A 15,973-nucleotide genomic window follows, 5' to 3' on the forward strand; every position below is an offset into this window, starting at 1 on the left:
TTGGTACCTCATAATAATCAAATTTTTTAAAAGTATAATATAGTGGAGTGGCATAGGGCTGAAACAAAAAGTCGCAAACAGTGTTCGTGTTTTTTTTTTTTTTTTTTTTTTATATATACCATCTGAAAGCACACAGTTCCGTGAAACTATAGGGTTCAGTTTCTCTTTCATTATTTTCTTACAACTTCAATGACCAACTAGACATTAAGTGTTTGTGAACAAACACGAAGCTGTTCCGTGTTGTTTTGCTTGGATTATGTGCTTCATTGCCCAAGGAATATATAACTGAAAAAGGTTTCAAAAATGTTGTGTAGCTCTTGTTATAAAGTCTTACTTCCCGGTTGACCCGTAAGTAAAGGTCAACATGGGCCCACAGCTACCAAAGATTAATCTGCAATGTCAAGGAGTCTATAAAATCGGTTGTGTATATCTTGATATGTAGTCCCACTTCAGGTTGACCCAGAAGTAGAGGTCAACTTGGGGTCACAGTTTTCCAAAGCTCATATTTATTGCCTTAGAGTCTATAACTGAAGTTTGAACATTAGCTTTGTACTTTTTTTAGATTTGGGCTCACTTCCGGTTGACCCGGAAGTAAAGGTCAACATTAGGTCAAAGTTGTTTCAAACTAATCTTGAATGCCCAAGGAGTCTATAACTGAACAAAAATTGATAATCTGTTGTATAGTTCTTGAGATATGGTCCCACTTCCGGTTGACCAGGAAGTATGGGTCAACTTGAGGTCACGGTTTTTTAAAGTTAATATTTTATGCCTAAGGAGTTTATAACTGAAAATATTTTGAAAATCTGCTGTATAGTTCTTGAGATATGGTGACACTTCTGGTTGACGCGGAAGTAGAGGTCAACTTGAGGTCACAGTTTTTTCAAATTAATCTCCAACCCCCAAGGAGTCTTTAAGAACAAACAGTTGAAAAGTCGGCCGTGAAGTTCTTGAGATATGATGCTGCAAAGATTTCCTAATTAATATGTAAATGAGGGTCACTGTTGGTTAATTAATAGATAATCTTAATAAGTTTTATGATAGGAATTAAGCTAAACATCCTAACGCTTCCATTTGATATTATTTTACGTGTTTAAAAACACATATTAATTTGTAAGATACTCCTTTATTTTCCTACTCCTGCCGATAGGGGGCGCTCTTATGAGACATTTCAATTGCACGATTTCTGCACCGTAATGTCTGTATCTGACTCTGTACTTGTATGTGTACGTCGCTGAGACCAAAACTGGCATAAAAATAATGTCAAGCTATAATTTCCCCTATAGAACACGGCCCAGTTTTATGGCTCTGTCTGCTTCAACCAAACTCTGCCCATTTATTATACAACCACCATTCTCCGCTTACTTTGCAGGCGCTGAAATATCTGTGCAACTAGTTCAAAGCAAAGATTACATATGATAAGTTTCACCGCGTACAAGCAAAAATATCCCTGCTAAGCTGTGAAATATGCTTTATGTAAGCGATAATATCCGCGCTTCTGATGTGTCAATTCTTTGCTTACGCAGTGAAGCAGAGTCAAATTGGACCAGTTTCACAAGATTTCCCCTCATGTACTAACAATCTTTTTTGACTTTACATGTTTGAAGTGTAGGCCTTACCAAACCTACTCACAGGGCTTATGACCACAAAAGTCTGCGCTTACGATCACCATTTTCCGCTTACTGTGATGTGCAAGCTTGGAAAATAATGTGCGAGCTTGGAAGCACACAAACAAAAGAAATCCTTGCTATAAGCAGTCTATTTCGCTTGACGTAAGCGCAGAAATCAATGCTTCAGCAGATTACTGAATCTTTTTTCATTAAGCAAGTTCCCATCATGACTCAACTAGTCGAAATAAAATACAGATTCTCAAGATTTGTGCCGCTATGTGCCGCAAAGGCAATATTAATTATGTTGCGAATGGGTGACCAGTGAATTTTACTACTCGACTAGTCGCACCTCAAACCTGACTACGACACTTATCGAGATAAAATACGGATTCTCAAGATTTGTACCGCTATGTGCCGCAAGGGCAATATTACTTATGTTGCGAATGGGTGTGACTAGTGAAATTTACTACTCGACTAGTCGCACCTCAAACCTAACTACGACACTTGTCGAGATAAAGTACGGATTCTCAAGATTTGTGCCGCTATGCCGCAAGGGCAATATAAATTATGTTGCGAATAGTAGTAAGCAACACAACTGGTTCACCAATATAGTCGGGACAAATTTTTAATTATGTTGCAAATGGATGTGACTAGTGAAATTTACTACTCCACTAGTCGCACTTCAAAACTAACTATGACACTTGTCGAGATAAAGTACGGATTCTCAAGATTTGTGCCGCTATGCCACAAGGGCAATATTAATTATGTTGCGAATAGTAGTAACCAACACAACTGGTTCACCAAACAGGTAGTCGGGACAAATTTTGTAGTCGATTTGTGGACACGATTATAACGGAGTAGAGAAAAACAGTAGTCGCGACTCAAATAATAATTTGTAGTCGCGAGTTTAACACTAAAGCACACTAGTCGCCCCTGCGTACTTTTGTCTCAAGTAAAGCACGGTTTTTCCTGCGAACGCAAATCAAATTTTTAAGTCACTGTTTTCGCAGTGAAAGTTTCGCAGGAGTTGAGCACAATTAGTCAACTGTAGCAAATTTTTTGATGCGAATTGTGACGTGAAGAACACATGCCATGCTAAGCTGTAAAATACGCTTAGCGTAAGCACAGTTCCCTGATTACGTAAGCGCTGCGATTCTTTCCTTTAAAAGCCATTGGCCCAGGACCAAACTACATAATAGCTTTTTACACAAAAAGCAGCTTAACCCATGCCTCATGTTCAAGTTGTGAATCCAGGTGTTCTGCTCAATTTCTGCAATTTTGTAAAGCAAAATGTTTTGCCTGTTTATTATAAGCAGCTCTATAAAACTGAGCCACTCAACCACCAGAGAAACGATCAGCATAATAAAATCTCTGCTTTTGTATTCCTGTCAAAGAGTTTTTGTTTGTCGATCATGGTCTAATATCCGAAAGTAACGCGAAACACTGGAATTAGTTTAGGCAATTGGTCCTCGGCGCAAACAAGGTGACTTTACCCGTAAATCATTCCAAATCCCGGGCGGTCTATTTTCGTCGTCTACGCTCGTCGCCTGAAACGAGCCCGGTGTCATGACAAAAACTGTCCGCTGGCAATAAGTGTCCGCTCATTAGCTTATTGTGTTCTGATTGGTCAAGCGTCCACGACGTCACATTGCTTACGGAAGCTTGCTAAATAGTGTCCGCGGTTAGCGTGCATCATCATAGTGTGCCCTTTTAACCTTTTAGTTTTAGTTTTATTTATTATTTTTTTGTAACGCTTTCCTGCTTGTGTTTGAATATAATATTCGTATTATTTATGATCATTTGGCACTTTCACAATTCGTACTTTTAACCTGCACTTTTTAATTACTTATTAAGTAAAATAGTAAATACTAACCATGACATACTTTTGACGGTCTTGTCTTTACTTGAACGCTTTCTTCGTTGTATTTTATTGTAAATAATTCGTAAGAACATTTTAGCACTTTCACAAATCGTACTTTTTAAACCTGCACTGTTTTCATGATAAGATACTAATCTTGACATACTTTTGAGTGTTCTGTTCGTCTATTTTTTTGGCTTGTATTTACTTTTAATATAAATCAGCACTGTGCAGCACGGCGCCCGGACACTTTTTGTTGGGCGGACACTATTTGTCACGTAATACATGCCAAATAGTGTCCAGGGTCTACTGCGCATGCTCAGCGGACACTTGTTGCAAAGATTATTTTTCTTGAGACGGCTGAGAAGCTTCCATGTCAGTCAGCCACTTCTGTTGAAGTTCTACCGAGCGGTGATTGAGAGTGATCGTTTGGTGGGGCAATGCAACAGCCGATGACCGGAAGCGTATCAGCCGGATCGTTCGCACCGCTAGTAAAATCATAGGTTGCCAACTTCCATCACTTGATGAACTGTATCTCTCTCGAGTTAAAAAACGAGCCCTCTCTATAGTAGATGACCAGTTTCACCCAGCACATTCCCTCGTTCAGCCCATGCGGTCTAAGAATCGTTTCCGTTCAATTAAATTTGGATCCAACCGTACTTTGCAGAGTTTTTATCCAACAGCTGTTCGTGTTCTAAATGACAGGTTTATCATGAATGTATATTTCTGATTTTAATTATATCGTACTATTTTTATATTTCGTATTTCGCCTGTATATTGTTCGTGTTCTAAATGACAGGTTTATCATGAATGTCTATTTCTGATTTTAATTATATTGTACTATTTTTATATTTCGTATTTCGCCTGTATATTGTAATACTTTTCAGAGTTGTTTATATTGTATTTCCATGTATTTTTGTAAATGGTTAATTTTTAGTGTAATTTGTATATAACATAATATTTTTAGACACGCAAAACCTTGTCTTTACTTGAACGCTTTCTTCGTTGTATTTTATTATACATGTCTTGTATTTACTTGAACGCTTTCTTCGTTGTATTTTATTGTAAATAATTCGTAAGAACATTTTAGCACTTTCACAATTCGTACTTTTTAAACCTGCACTGTTTTCATGATAAGATACTAATCTTGACATACTTTTGAGTGTTCTGTTCGTCTATTTTTTTGGCTTGTATTTACTTTTAATATAAATCAGCACTGTGCAGCACAGCGCCCGGACACTTTTTGTTGGGCGACACTATTTGTCACGTAATACATGCCAAATAGTGTCCAGGGTCTACTGCGCATGCTCAGCGGACACTTGTTGCAAAGATTATTTTTCTTGAGACGGCTGAGAAGCTTCCATGTCAGGTAGCCACTTCTGTTGAAGTTCTACCGAGCGGTGATTGAGAGTGATCGTTTGGTGGGGCAATGCAACAGCCGATGACCGGAAGCGTATCAGCCGGATCGTTCGCACCGCTAGTAAAAGCATAGGTTGCCAACTTCCATCACTTGATGAACTGTATCTCTCTCGAGTTAAAAAACGAGCCCTCTCTATGAGATGACCAGTTTCACCCAGCACATTCCCTCGTTCAGCCCATGCGGTCTAAGAATCGTTTCCGTTCAATTAAACCTGGATCCAACCGTACTTTGCAGAGTTTTTATCCAACAGCTGTTCGTGTTCTAAATGACAGGTTTATCATGAATGTATATTTCTGATTTTAATTATATCGTACTATTTTTATATTTCGTATTTCGCCTGTATATTGTAATACTTTTCAGAGTTGTTTATATTTTGTATTTCCATGTATTTTTGTAAATGGTTAATTTTTAGTGTAATTTGTATATAACATAATATTTTTAGACACGCAAAACCTTGTCTTTACTTGAACGCTTTCTTCGTTGTATTTTATTATACATATCATGTATTTACTTGAACGCTTTCTTCGTTGTATTTTATTGTAAATAATTCGTAAGAACATTTTAGCACTTTCACAATTCGTACTTTTTAAACCTGCACTGTTTTCATGATAAGATACTAATCTGGACATACTTTTGAGTGTTCTGTTCGTCTATTTTTTTGGCTTGTATTTACTTTTAATATAAATCAGCACTGTGCAGCACGGCGCCCGGACACTTTTTGTTGGGCGGACACTATTTGTCACGTAATACATGCCAAATAGTGTCCAGGGTCTACTGCGCATGCTCAGCGGACACTTGTTGCAAAGATTATTTTTCTTGAGACGGCTGAGAAGCTTCCATGTCAGTCAGCCACTTCTGTTGAAGTTCTACCGAGCGGTGATTGAGAGTGATCGTTTGGTGGGGCAATGCAACAGCCGATGACCGGAAGCGTATCAGCCGGATCGTTCGCACCGCTAGTAAAATCATAGGTTGCCAACTTCCATCACTTGATGAACTGTATCTCTCTCGAGTTAAAAAACGAGCCCTCTCTATGAGATGACCAGTTTCACCCAGCACATTCCCTCGTTCAGCCCATGCGGTCTAAGAATCGTTTCCGTTCAATTAAATTTGGATCCAACCGTGCTTTGCAGCGTTTTTATCCAACAGCTGTTCGTGTTCTAAATGACAGGTTTATCATGAATGTCTATTTCTGATTTTAATTATATCGTACTATTTTTATATTTCGTATTTCGCCTGTATATTGTTATACTTTTCAGAGTTGTTTATATTGTATTTCCATGTATTTTTGTAAATGGTTAATTTTTAGTGTAATTTGTATATAACATAATATTTTTAGACACGCAAAACCTTGTCTTTACTTGAACGCTTTCTTCGTTGTATTTTATTATACATGTCTTGTATTTACTTGAACGCTTTCTTCGTTGTATTTTATTGTAAATAATTCGTAAGAACATTTTAGCACTTTCACAATTCGTACTTTTTAAACCTGCACTGTTTTCATGATAAGATACTAATCTTGACATACTTTTGAGTGTTCTGTTCGTCTATTTTTTTGGCTTGTATTTACTTTTAATATAAATCAGCACTGTGCAGCACGGCGCCCGGACACTTTTTGTTGGGCGGACACTATTTGTCACGTAATACATGCCAAATAGTGTCCAGGGTCTACTGCGCATGCTCAGCGGACACTTATTGCCAGCGGACAGTTTTTGTCATGACACCGGTCAACTCGGTCCCAAACCAACTCGGTCCCAGTCATACGTTGACAGTTTTTTTCACAAATTTCTCAAAAACTACAACACCACAGCAAGTAATATTTTAAGGGAAGCTTTCAACTATCATTATCTGCAAACTGTTTAAGTTTAGTGTAAATCTGTGGACACGATGGTGTATCTGTCACATATCCACCCGCCAACAGAGGGCGGTGTTATTCAACATGGCTGATTAAACAGTTGTAACAGCTCAGAAGTCTCCTCGTTCCTCAATCCTTATTTAGGCCACATGCCAACATGGTGGCAGCGGTAAACTACTATACATGAAAATACATAGTAAAGACAGTACTTTTAGACACTTTCTAGCGAAATTCTCTGTCAGGAAATTGAAGTTTGACATCGTTTTTGTGCACCAAATCATACGGAGCCAACACAGCGTTTTGTGTACATCACTACACGTACACACACAGTCACAGACAACGTGCATCACCCGTTCAGTGGCGACCTCAACCCGATCCCGAGCTCCTGCTAACTTGGTAAGCCGTGCAATCTCCTTCATATTTTAACCACAGTGTCTCAACTAAAGTACCGCCATGTCAGAGAACGCAGGATTAAGCCCCAGAATGAACTGGGAAGATGCTGACCAAGCCAACTCAATACAGTTATTTCAGCAGTAGTGTGCCTTATATTTTTCTGTCAAAGATATACCTGTTGACAAGCAAGTTGATCACATTCTATTGTTCATGGGAGCCACAGGCATAAAGATCTACAACTCATGGAGCCTCACAGAGCCCGAGAAAAAAGACCCTACAGTTGTGTGGTCCAAATTCATGGCACAAATTCAGCCCAAAGAGAATTTTCGTGTGGCTAGGCTGTACCTACAGAAGTTTGCTCAACGTGATAGTGAAACAATAGATGATTTTCTCTCTCGACTCAAACTTCATGCCCAAAAGTGTGAGTTCAAGGATGATGCTGAGTTCCAGGACCGGGTCATTGAACAGTTCATAGCGGGTGTGAAGTACACTGAAGTCCAGAAAGATATCCTCGGCAAGGACAAAACGCTTACAATACAGCAAACCCTTGACCTAGGACGAACACATGAAGCTTCGATCAACCACATGCGTCAGCTTGCCCAAGTCCAACCGACAGCACCACCTGATGCTGCAACAGTTGATGCCATCCGCTCCAAGCGAACATGCCGTAACTGTGGACGCACACACCCCTTCCGCCCGAGAGACTGTTGCCCGGCATACAACTCAACTTGCCATAAGTGTGGCAAGAAGAACCACTGGCAAAACGTCTGCCGTTCCACTGGTTTCAATGATAGGCAGCCCAGAACACGTGATAGACCACCCTCTCGTCGTAAGCCCCGTACTCCCTCTAGAGGGCGCAAGAGGCCTAATCCAAAAGTACACTACATCTCTGAGCAAGATTACGAGAGTGAGTTTGAAGATGACTTTAATGAGATGGTCATAAGCCCAATCCTTGTCTCAAACATCAGTGCCATACACAATGCTGAGCAGCACGACAGCCCTGACACACGAGATGAGGTTTTCACTTTCATCGAGGTGAAACGTGACCGGAAAATGCTGGTGAAGCTCCGCGTCAAAGTCGATACAGGAGCCCAGGGCAACACAATACCCCTGAGAATGTACCGCCGCATGTTTCCAGACAGACTTGACTCTGGTGGATTTCCAAGTTCTGACTCTACATCCAACCATAAAGCCATACTGACTGCTTACAACAACACAAGAATAAAGCAATATGGTTCTACTTCCCTTCCCTGCCGGTATGATGGAAGTGCCTGGGTGACAGCAGATTTCTTCGTCGTGGACTCTGACGGCCCAGCAATCCTTGGTTTGCCCACTTCTCGCAAACTGCAGCTTGTGACTCTGCACTGTGCAATAACGACACCACAGTGCCCCTCTATCAGCTGCACTCAGGATCTACAACGCCAATACCCTGACCAGTTTGACAGGATTGGTAACTTCCCTGGCAAATACCACATCGTCCTGGATGAAAATGCCCACCCTACAATCAGTGCTCCCCGCAAATGCCCCATAAAGATCAAAGATGAATTGAAGTCTGAGCTAGAGAACATGGAGCAACAAGGAGTGATCAGACGCGTCACTGAGCCGACTGATTGGGTAAGCAGTTTGACAGTCTCCAGACGAGAGAATGGGAAACTGCGTGTCTGCCTCGATCCGAAAGATCTTAACAACGCAATCAAAAGATGTCACCACAAAACTCCGACCATAGAAGAAATCACCCATAAGTTCTCAGGTGCCAAATTCTTCAGCAAGCTAGATGCCAAGAATGGCTACTGGTCGGTGAAACTGGATGACGAAAGCGCTCTACTCACAACATTCAACAGCCCCTTCGGTCGCTATTGCTACTTGAGACTACCCTTTGGCCTAGTGATGAGCCAAGACGTGTTCCAGCTACGCATGGACCAATTTCTTGAGAGCTGTCCTGGTGCAATTGGCATTGCAGATGACATTGTAGTTTTTGGCGCGACTGAGGCAGATCATGACAAAAATCTTCATCATCTGATGAAAGCCGCCAACCAGTACGGACTGATGTTCAATAGCTCAAAGTGTGCGATCAAGACCCCACAGATAAAGTTCTTTGGTATGATCTACGATAAGCATGGTGTACACCCCGACCCAGCGAAGGTTACAGCCATCAAACAGATCAATCCACCTCAGGATAAGACAGGACTCCAGGAATTCCTTGGCATGGTGACCTATCTCAGTCCCTTCATCCCGAACCTGTCCGACCATACATCTGACCTAAGGGCTCTCCTAAAGAAAGACATTGACTTCATCTGGTCTCCTTCACATCAGAGGGCTTTCGAGAAAGTCAAAGACCTCATCTGTGCTGAGACGATCCTCACTTACTTTGACCCCTCCAAAAAGACGACCATCCAAGTAGATGCCTCCATGAAAGGCCTGGGTGCAGCTCTAACCCAAGACGGCAAACCGGTCGCCTTTGCTTCAAAATCCCTCAGTCCGGCAGAACAACGGTATGCCAACATAGAGCGTGAACTCCTTGCAGTTGTCTTTGGATGTGAACGTTTTCACACATACATATATGGCGATCATTTCACTGTAGAAAGTGACCACAAGCCCCTGGAGATGATTCAGCGCAAATCACTAAAAGCCGCTCCTCCGAGACTGCAGCGAATGCTTCTCCGTCTCCAACCCTACGATGTCACAGTAACCTACAGACCAGGGAATGAAATGCTCCTGCCTGATGGCTTATCTCGTCTCCCTGTACCAGACGCCAATCACATAGACCTTGACCTGCATGTGACCTTTGTCCAGTTCACACAACCGCGCATTCGCTCTCTCCAACATGAAACAGCCTTGGATACCACCCTCATGACACTCAAAGATATAATCATAAAAGGATGGCCAGAGCGACGTTATGACGTCCCCAAAGCTCTCCATCAGTACTGGCCCTTTCGTGACGAGCTTGCAGTCGAAGATGGACTTATTGTTAAGGGTGAGTGCATTATCATCCCCGCTTCACAGCAACAACATGTCCTCCTCCAGCTCCATGAAGGCCACCAGGGTAGCGAAAAAACCAAGCTGAGAGCCAAAGAGTGTGTCTTTTGGGTAGGCATAACCAAAGACATCGACACACTTGTGAAAAACTGCCCAACTTGCCAGCGGTTCCAGACAGCACAACCACGAGAAACTCTTCTTCAACACACTGTCCCCACTCGCCCGTGGCAAGTTGTCGGTACTGACCTGTTCTTCTTCGAAGGTGATAATTTTCTCATCGTGGCTGACTACTACTCAAAGTTTCCATTCATCCGGAAGCTACCAGTGCCATGCACAAGCCAAGCAGTTGTAAACGCCACCAAACAAATCTTCGCCGAACAAGGTATCCCTGAGAGAGTTGTCAGTGACAATGCCAGGCACTACGACTCAAAACAGTACAAAGATTTCTCCGTCTCATGGTGTTTTGACCATATCACTTCTTCACCCCACTACCCCAGATCCAACGGTTTCATCGAGCGCACAATCCAAACAGTCAAGAAAACCATACGAAAGGCTCGATCCAGTGACAGTGATGTAAATATGGCACTCCTCTGTCTTCGAACGACCCCAGTTGACCATACTATTCCCAGCCCAGCTCAAATCCTCTACAACAGAAAACTCAGAGGCAACTTACCTGCGAAAATCCGCAACTCCCTCGCAGCTCGTGCCAAGATCCAAGAGCGTTTGTATGAGCGTCAGAGTACCCAGAAACAATACCATGACAGACAAGCCAGAGATCTCCCTCCCCTACGGTCCGGTCAAACCGTCTCCATTCTTGACCCCAACAGTGGCCGTTGGACACCAGCCACTGTAGCGGAGAAATGTCATGAACCGAGGTCATACATAGTCCGCACCCCCAATGGAAGTATCCTCCGTCGCAACCGCAGACACATTCGTGACTTGGAACCAGTCAAGAAGCGAGTGACCTTTGACATTGACCCTCAGACACCCTCACAGTCATCGCCCCAACCTCCAGTCACCACCCCCCCCCCCCCCCACGTGTCAACACACCAACCCCACCACCTCTCCATCAACCAACGGTTCAACATCCAGAGTACAAAACTCGCTCTGGAAGACTTGTGCGGAAACCTGAGAAACTCTCATTGTGAACATTGAACATTGAACACTCCATCATGATGCCACCCATGATATACTCAAACTTTTACTAAAAAATTTTTTCTTGCAAAAACTGATACTCAGTTTCTTACAAAAAATTCTTCTTTTTGACAAAACCAAAGTTTCTTTTATTTAAACCACACCAGACTCCTCTAGCAACCAAAGACCACAATGCTTCAAACTTTTGAGTTCATTCACAGAAAACTTTTTATTTTATTTCTAAACCTCATGTGATAGACTGGAAAAAACCTCCAGTGGAATCCTAAAATACAGGATCATTAACCAACCATTTTTCTACGGATGAATGCAGTTGATTCATCATGAATTTGATCAAAGAGCACAAAAACCTGTGTTCAACATTATAATTTTGTTGTATTTAAAATCTGTGATTTTACACTGTTCTTGGATTCAAATTTTTTTTTTTTAAAGGGGGATGTCACATATCCACCCGCCAACAGAGGGCGGTGTTATTCAACATGGCTGATTAAACAGTTGTAACAGCTCAGAAGTCTCCTCGTTCCTCAATCCTTATTTAGGCCACATGCCAACAGTATCGTCGTCGTCAAAAACCCCTATTCAATTACGCACGTTCGTTTGAACGAAATCCCTAAACCTTCGTACTTAGTCGCGTGCAAAGTATATGGGCCCGGAACTCGGTTAGATTGTTATGGGTCCTGAACGATGGTAGGAAAACAGAATGAGTAGACTTCCTCTCAAGAAGTCACAACTCATGATAGTTACATACTGTATGGCATTTACCATAGAGAATGTTTAACAATAACATGGAAGTGACTGCATCCAGTTATATTCAAACGCGTAGACTCATCTCAAGAAGTCACAACTCATGATAGGTACATACTGCATGGCATTTACCAAAGATAATATTTAACAATAACATGGAAGCGACTGCATCCAGTTATATTCAAATAAAGATTACGTGGTTAATTAATTAAGATTCTTAAAATTTTTTACATTTAGAGTAAAGCTTATGTTCTAAGCTACAATTTGGTATAATAAACTCACTCTTTCGTATTATGGTTTGGGAGATTAGGCTTAAAGAAAAAAACGTGTACAAATGCTATGGGTTTTAGGCAGAAACAAAGAATAAGAAAAAAAATAAAAATCACGACAGAAACAAAACCTGTTCCGACGGTAGGTCGGAACAGCTAATTAAACCAAACATTCAAATGGACACTATTGTTTATTACTCGAAACCTTTCTTGGTTACGAGTAATGGGGAGAGGTTGATGGTATAAAACATTGTGAGAAGCGGCTGTCTCTGAAATAATGTAGTTTTCGAGAAAGAGGTGATTTTCCACAATTTTGATTTCGAGACCTCGGATTTTGAATTTGAGGTCTCGAAATCAAGCATGTGTGACAAGGGTGTTTTTTGTTTCATTATTATCTCGCAACTTCGACGACCAATTGAGCTAAAATTTTCAAGGGTTTGTTATTTCATGAATGCATATGTTAAGATACACCAACTGTGAATGCTTATAGTTTTTGAAAATTACCAATAGTGTCCAGTGTATTTACAGTTTTGTTATTCTTTAAGCATGTTGGTGTATACCATTTGCCCAAAGTATACCCTGCAGCCAAAAATGACTCTTCTCTTCTAATCTTTAAAGGCACCCGACTGGGCACATTTGGTAAAATTACCAAAGACCAGTGTTATAAAATGTTAAAATACTTCAGGCCTGAAGCCTATTTTAGGCATCTGGAATATAAATGTTATACATCAAATGAGGGTACACCAACTGAGAATACTGGTTTTTGACGCGTGTCCAGTGCCCTTTAAAGGCAGTGGACACTATTGGTAATTACATTGTGGGAAATAGCTCCTTCTGAAGTGAATTGAGCTCAAATTTTCACAGGTTTGTCCTTTTATGCATATGTTGAGATACGTACAGACTGGTCTTTGACAATTATACCAATAGTGTCCAGTGTCTTTGAAGACCGTGGACACTATTGGTAATTGTCAAAGAACAGTCTTCTCACTTGGTGTATCTCAACATATTCATGAAATTTGAGGTCTCGAAATCAATTTCGTGAAAAACTACTTCTTTTTCAAAAACTACGTCACTTCAGGGAGCCGTTTCTCACAATGTTTTATACTATCAACCTCTCCCCATTACTCGTTAACAAGTTTGGTTTTATGCTGATAATTATTTTGAGTAATTATCAATAATGTCCAGTGTCTTTAAGACTCCGAAGTTTGTAAGTTGAACTGTACCTGTAAGTTGACAACTAGTAGTTGCACTCCACCCATCGAAACACAGACTGCAGCCGGGAAAACTAGAAAGGCCCTGGAGCTAGAACTCAAACCGAACATCAGACTACCAGCAAACATCAGAACACTACCACAAATAGAATCGGAAATGGGCTAAAGATACAATTTGTAGTTTTATAGTATTCCAGTGGTGTTTTTTTTTAATATACAAAGTTGTATCCACCTTGAATCCACACCAGCCCGTGTCGTCTGTGTGTTGGGCCGAGACTGGCTCCCTTCAGCAAGAAATAACAATTATTGAGGAATTCTAACACGTTATCCATTGTTAGATGCCGTACTAATCGATATAAGAACAGCCACACTGACATCTCCCTTAAATAAGAAATAGTTCTTTTTTACCTTGCTTGTTTTGTGTGCAATTGCTATTTATTGTTTAACTTGTCTCCTTCTGCATGCTATAGTATTGCAATGCTTTATTTCGTGCTTCTATTTATGTTCTTTTAAAATATTAAATGAATAGTAGCACTTAACAGAGTTTGTAGCAAGAGGTGTGTTATGCCTCCCTAGTGGAAATTTTTTTTATATTTTGGTCTTTGAATATCTTGAATTTTGTATTTCGTACTTAAATAAATATTTTTATATCCTAAATGTTTATCTGTAATTTCAAAAATAGTATATATATTTTCAAATGCTCTGTAATTTTAAACGCTATTCAGCCTCTGGCTGCCAAGTTCGGATGTTTTTAATAAACCAATAATAATAATAATAATAATAATAGTTAAGCCTGTAAACACTCGCCAAATACAGGTTAGATTTGCTTAGATATCAGCCAAGAAATTTGTCAATCAAGCTTTTCTGCTGAACAGCTTTATGTGACAATTAAAGGACCCATGTCTTCGCGAACGTAGGCTTTAAGGAGGTCCCGAAAAATCTTAGAATGCCCGCTAAAAAGGGCATGTTCTATTTTGCCCTATGCTTAAATTCATACGCAATCTTCCAACAATATTCCAGCTATTGAGTCCTTGGAAATGCGTCTAGCTTCAGTGGGCCATTTCGGTGGTCTAGTTGGTAAGACTGAATTGCAAAGGTCGTGGGTTCGAATCCCACCCGAGTAATAAGCCTCTGATTTTTTTCACAGAGCTCGGAAAAGTATTAAAGTCACCTGGAAAGAGATTTTTTTTTTCATTTTAGTTGGGGGTTGACTCCGCCTACCCCTTTTGTGACGTAAATCGAGGCAGATTTTGCCTTGATAAGTAGAGTAAACACACGTGCAAAGTACATGGGCAATTAGTGAGTTTGTACGTTTCGAAAGAAAACAAATCTTGCATTTTCCGGCATTGTCGACCAAGTGTACTGCTGCTGGATGCGAAAACAACTCAAGATGGGGTCAGTCTGCACGGCTGTTCATACCCACAAGAGCAATAGTGCCTAGTGGTCCGGTCCGACGTCTTTTTCAGCGCTGTGCAGCATTTTCTCTTTAAATATCGCGCCTCGATTGACGTCACGAACAGCGCGTCTCGGGTCGGGGCCTACTCTTAAATTTGTAAATAAGATAATAACTAATTTTAGAGCCTTAGTTAACTGTTTATTCACATTCCACTCATCAAAACACATATTATTGACAAAAGCTTTATTTTGACAAAATACCACTTCCAGGTGACTTACGTGCTGACACACATCGGTGAAAAAGTGTCGTAAAACCAAATCCCCGATGCAAATTTCCATTAAACATTATTCTCACCTTATTAAAATTCGCATAAATAAAGTTCCAAGTTTGTCGAACATCAGGCCAAGTGGAAACGCTGCCCCGGCTACGCAAAAGTTTGCGACCGTGAACACAAGCTGAAGCTGGCGGTCCTGCTCTTCACAGTTCCCCACGGTCACAGGCAGCGTGGTGGTTGGTGACTCCCCCGGTGATCCGGTGCGATTTTCCGGCACAACTGTCGATGAGCCGGTGGTACACTCATCGGAGAAGTACCCTTCTTGTTTAAAAACAAACACCAAAGAGGCCCATCCGAAAATCCAACCACCAAAAAACAGACACTCGATGGCACCTATGACCAAAAGAAGAACTCTCTTCACTTCGGGACGAAACATTTTGGACAGAGATTTTTTAATGACTTTTCACTGACTTTGATTCTGAAGTTGTGTTCAATTACTGAACCGAACTTGTTATATGTAGGCTATGTTTACTTTGAACATTGTTGTCACGAAGTTGGCCTTTGGCCCCGAGTTTTTTTTTTTTTTTGGTGTGTGCCATTAAGCAGAACCACAATATTTTGAGGTTACAAAACGTATGGTGGCCCCGAAGGGACATCGCATAACGCAAACGTGTGCGCACACGTATGCAATGTCGTGAAACAATTCGCGAATATGTGCGCACACGTATGCAATGTCGTGAAACAAATCGCGAATATGTGCGCACACGTATGCAATCTCGTGAACCAAATCGTGAATATGTGCGCACACGTATGCAATGTCG

The 15,973-nt window shown here is 41.0% G+C and overlaps 1 protein-coding gene across 1 annotated transcript in view; it reads right to left on the reverse strand.

The window, feature by feature from the left end:
* Window positions 1-15,628, reverse strand: part of LOC139944014 (equilibrative nucleobase transporter 1-like) — a 31,312-nt gene extending 15,684 nt beyond the window's left edge. Inside the window, exons 1-2 of the mRNA XM_071940947.1 lie at window positions 15,233-15,628; window positions 13,495-13,618 (exon numbers count right to left, since the gene is read on the reverse strand). Coding sequence (XP_071797048.1) covers window positions 13,495-13,618; window positions 15,233-15,588 — 480 coding nt within the window. The 5' untranslated portion in view covers window positions 15,589-15,628. The remainder of the gene's footprint in view (window positions 1-13,494; window positions 13,619-15,232) is intronic.
* Window positions 15,629-15,973: the final 345 nt, after the last annotated feature.

The sequence above is a fragment of the Asterias amurensis genome, chromosome 11, assembly GCF_032118995.1.
Source record: "Asterias amurensis chromosome 11, ASM3211899v1".
In the NCBI taxonomy this organism is placed as follows: Eukaryota; Metazoa; Echinodermata; class Asteroidea; order Forcipulatida; family Asteriidae; genus Asterias; species Asterias amurensis.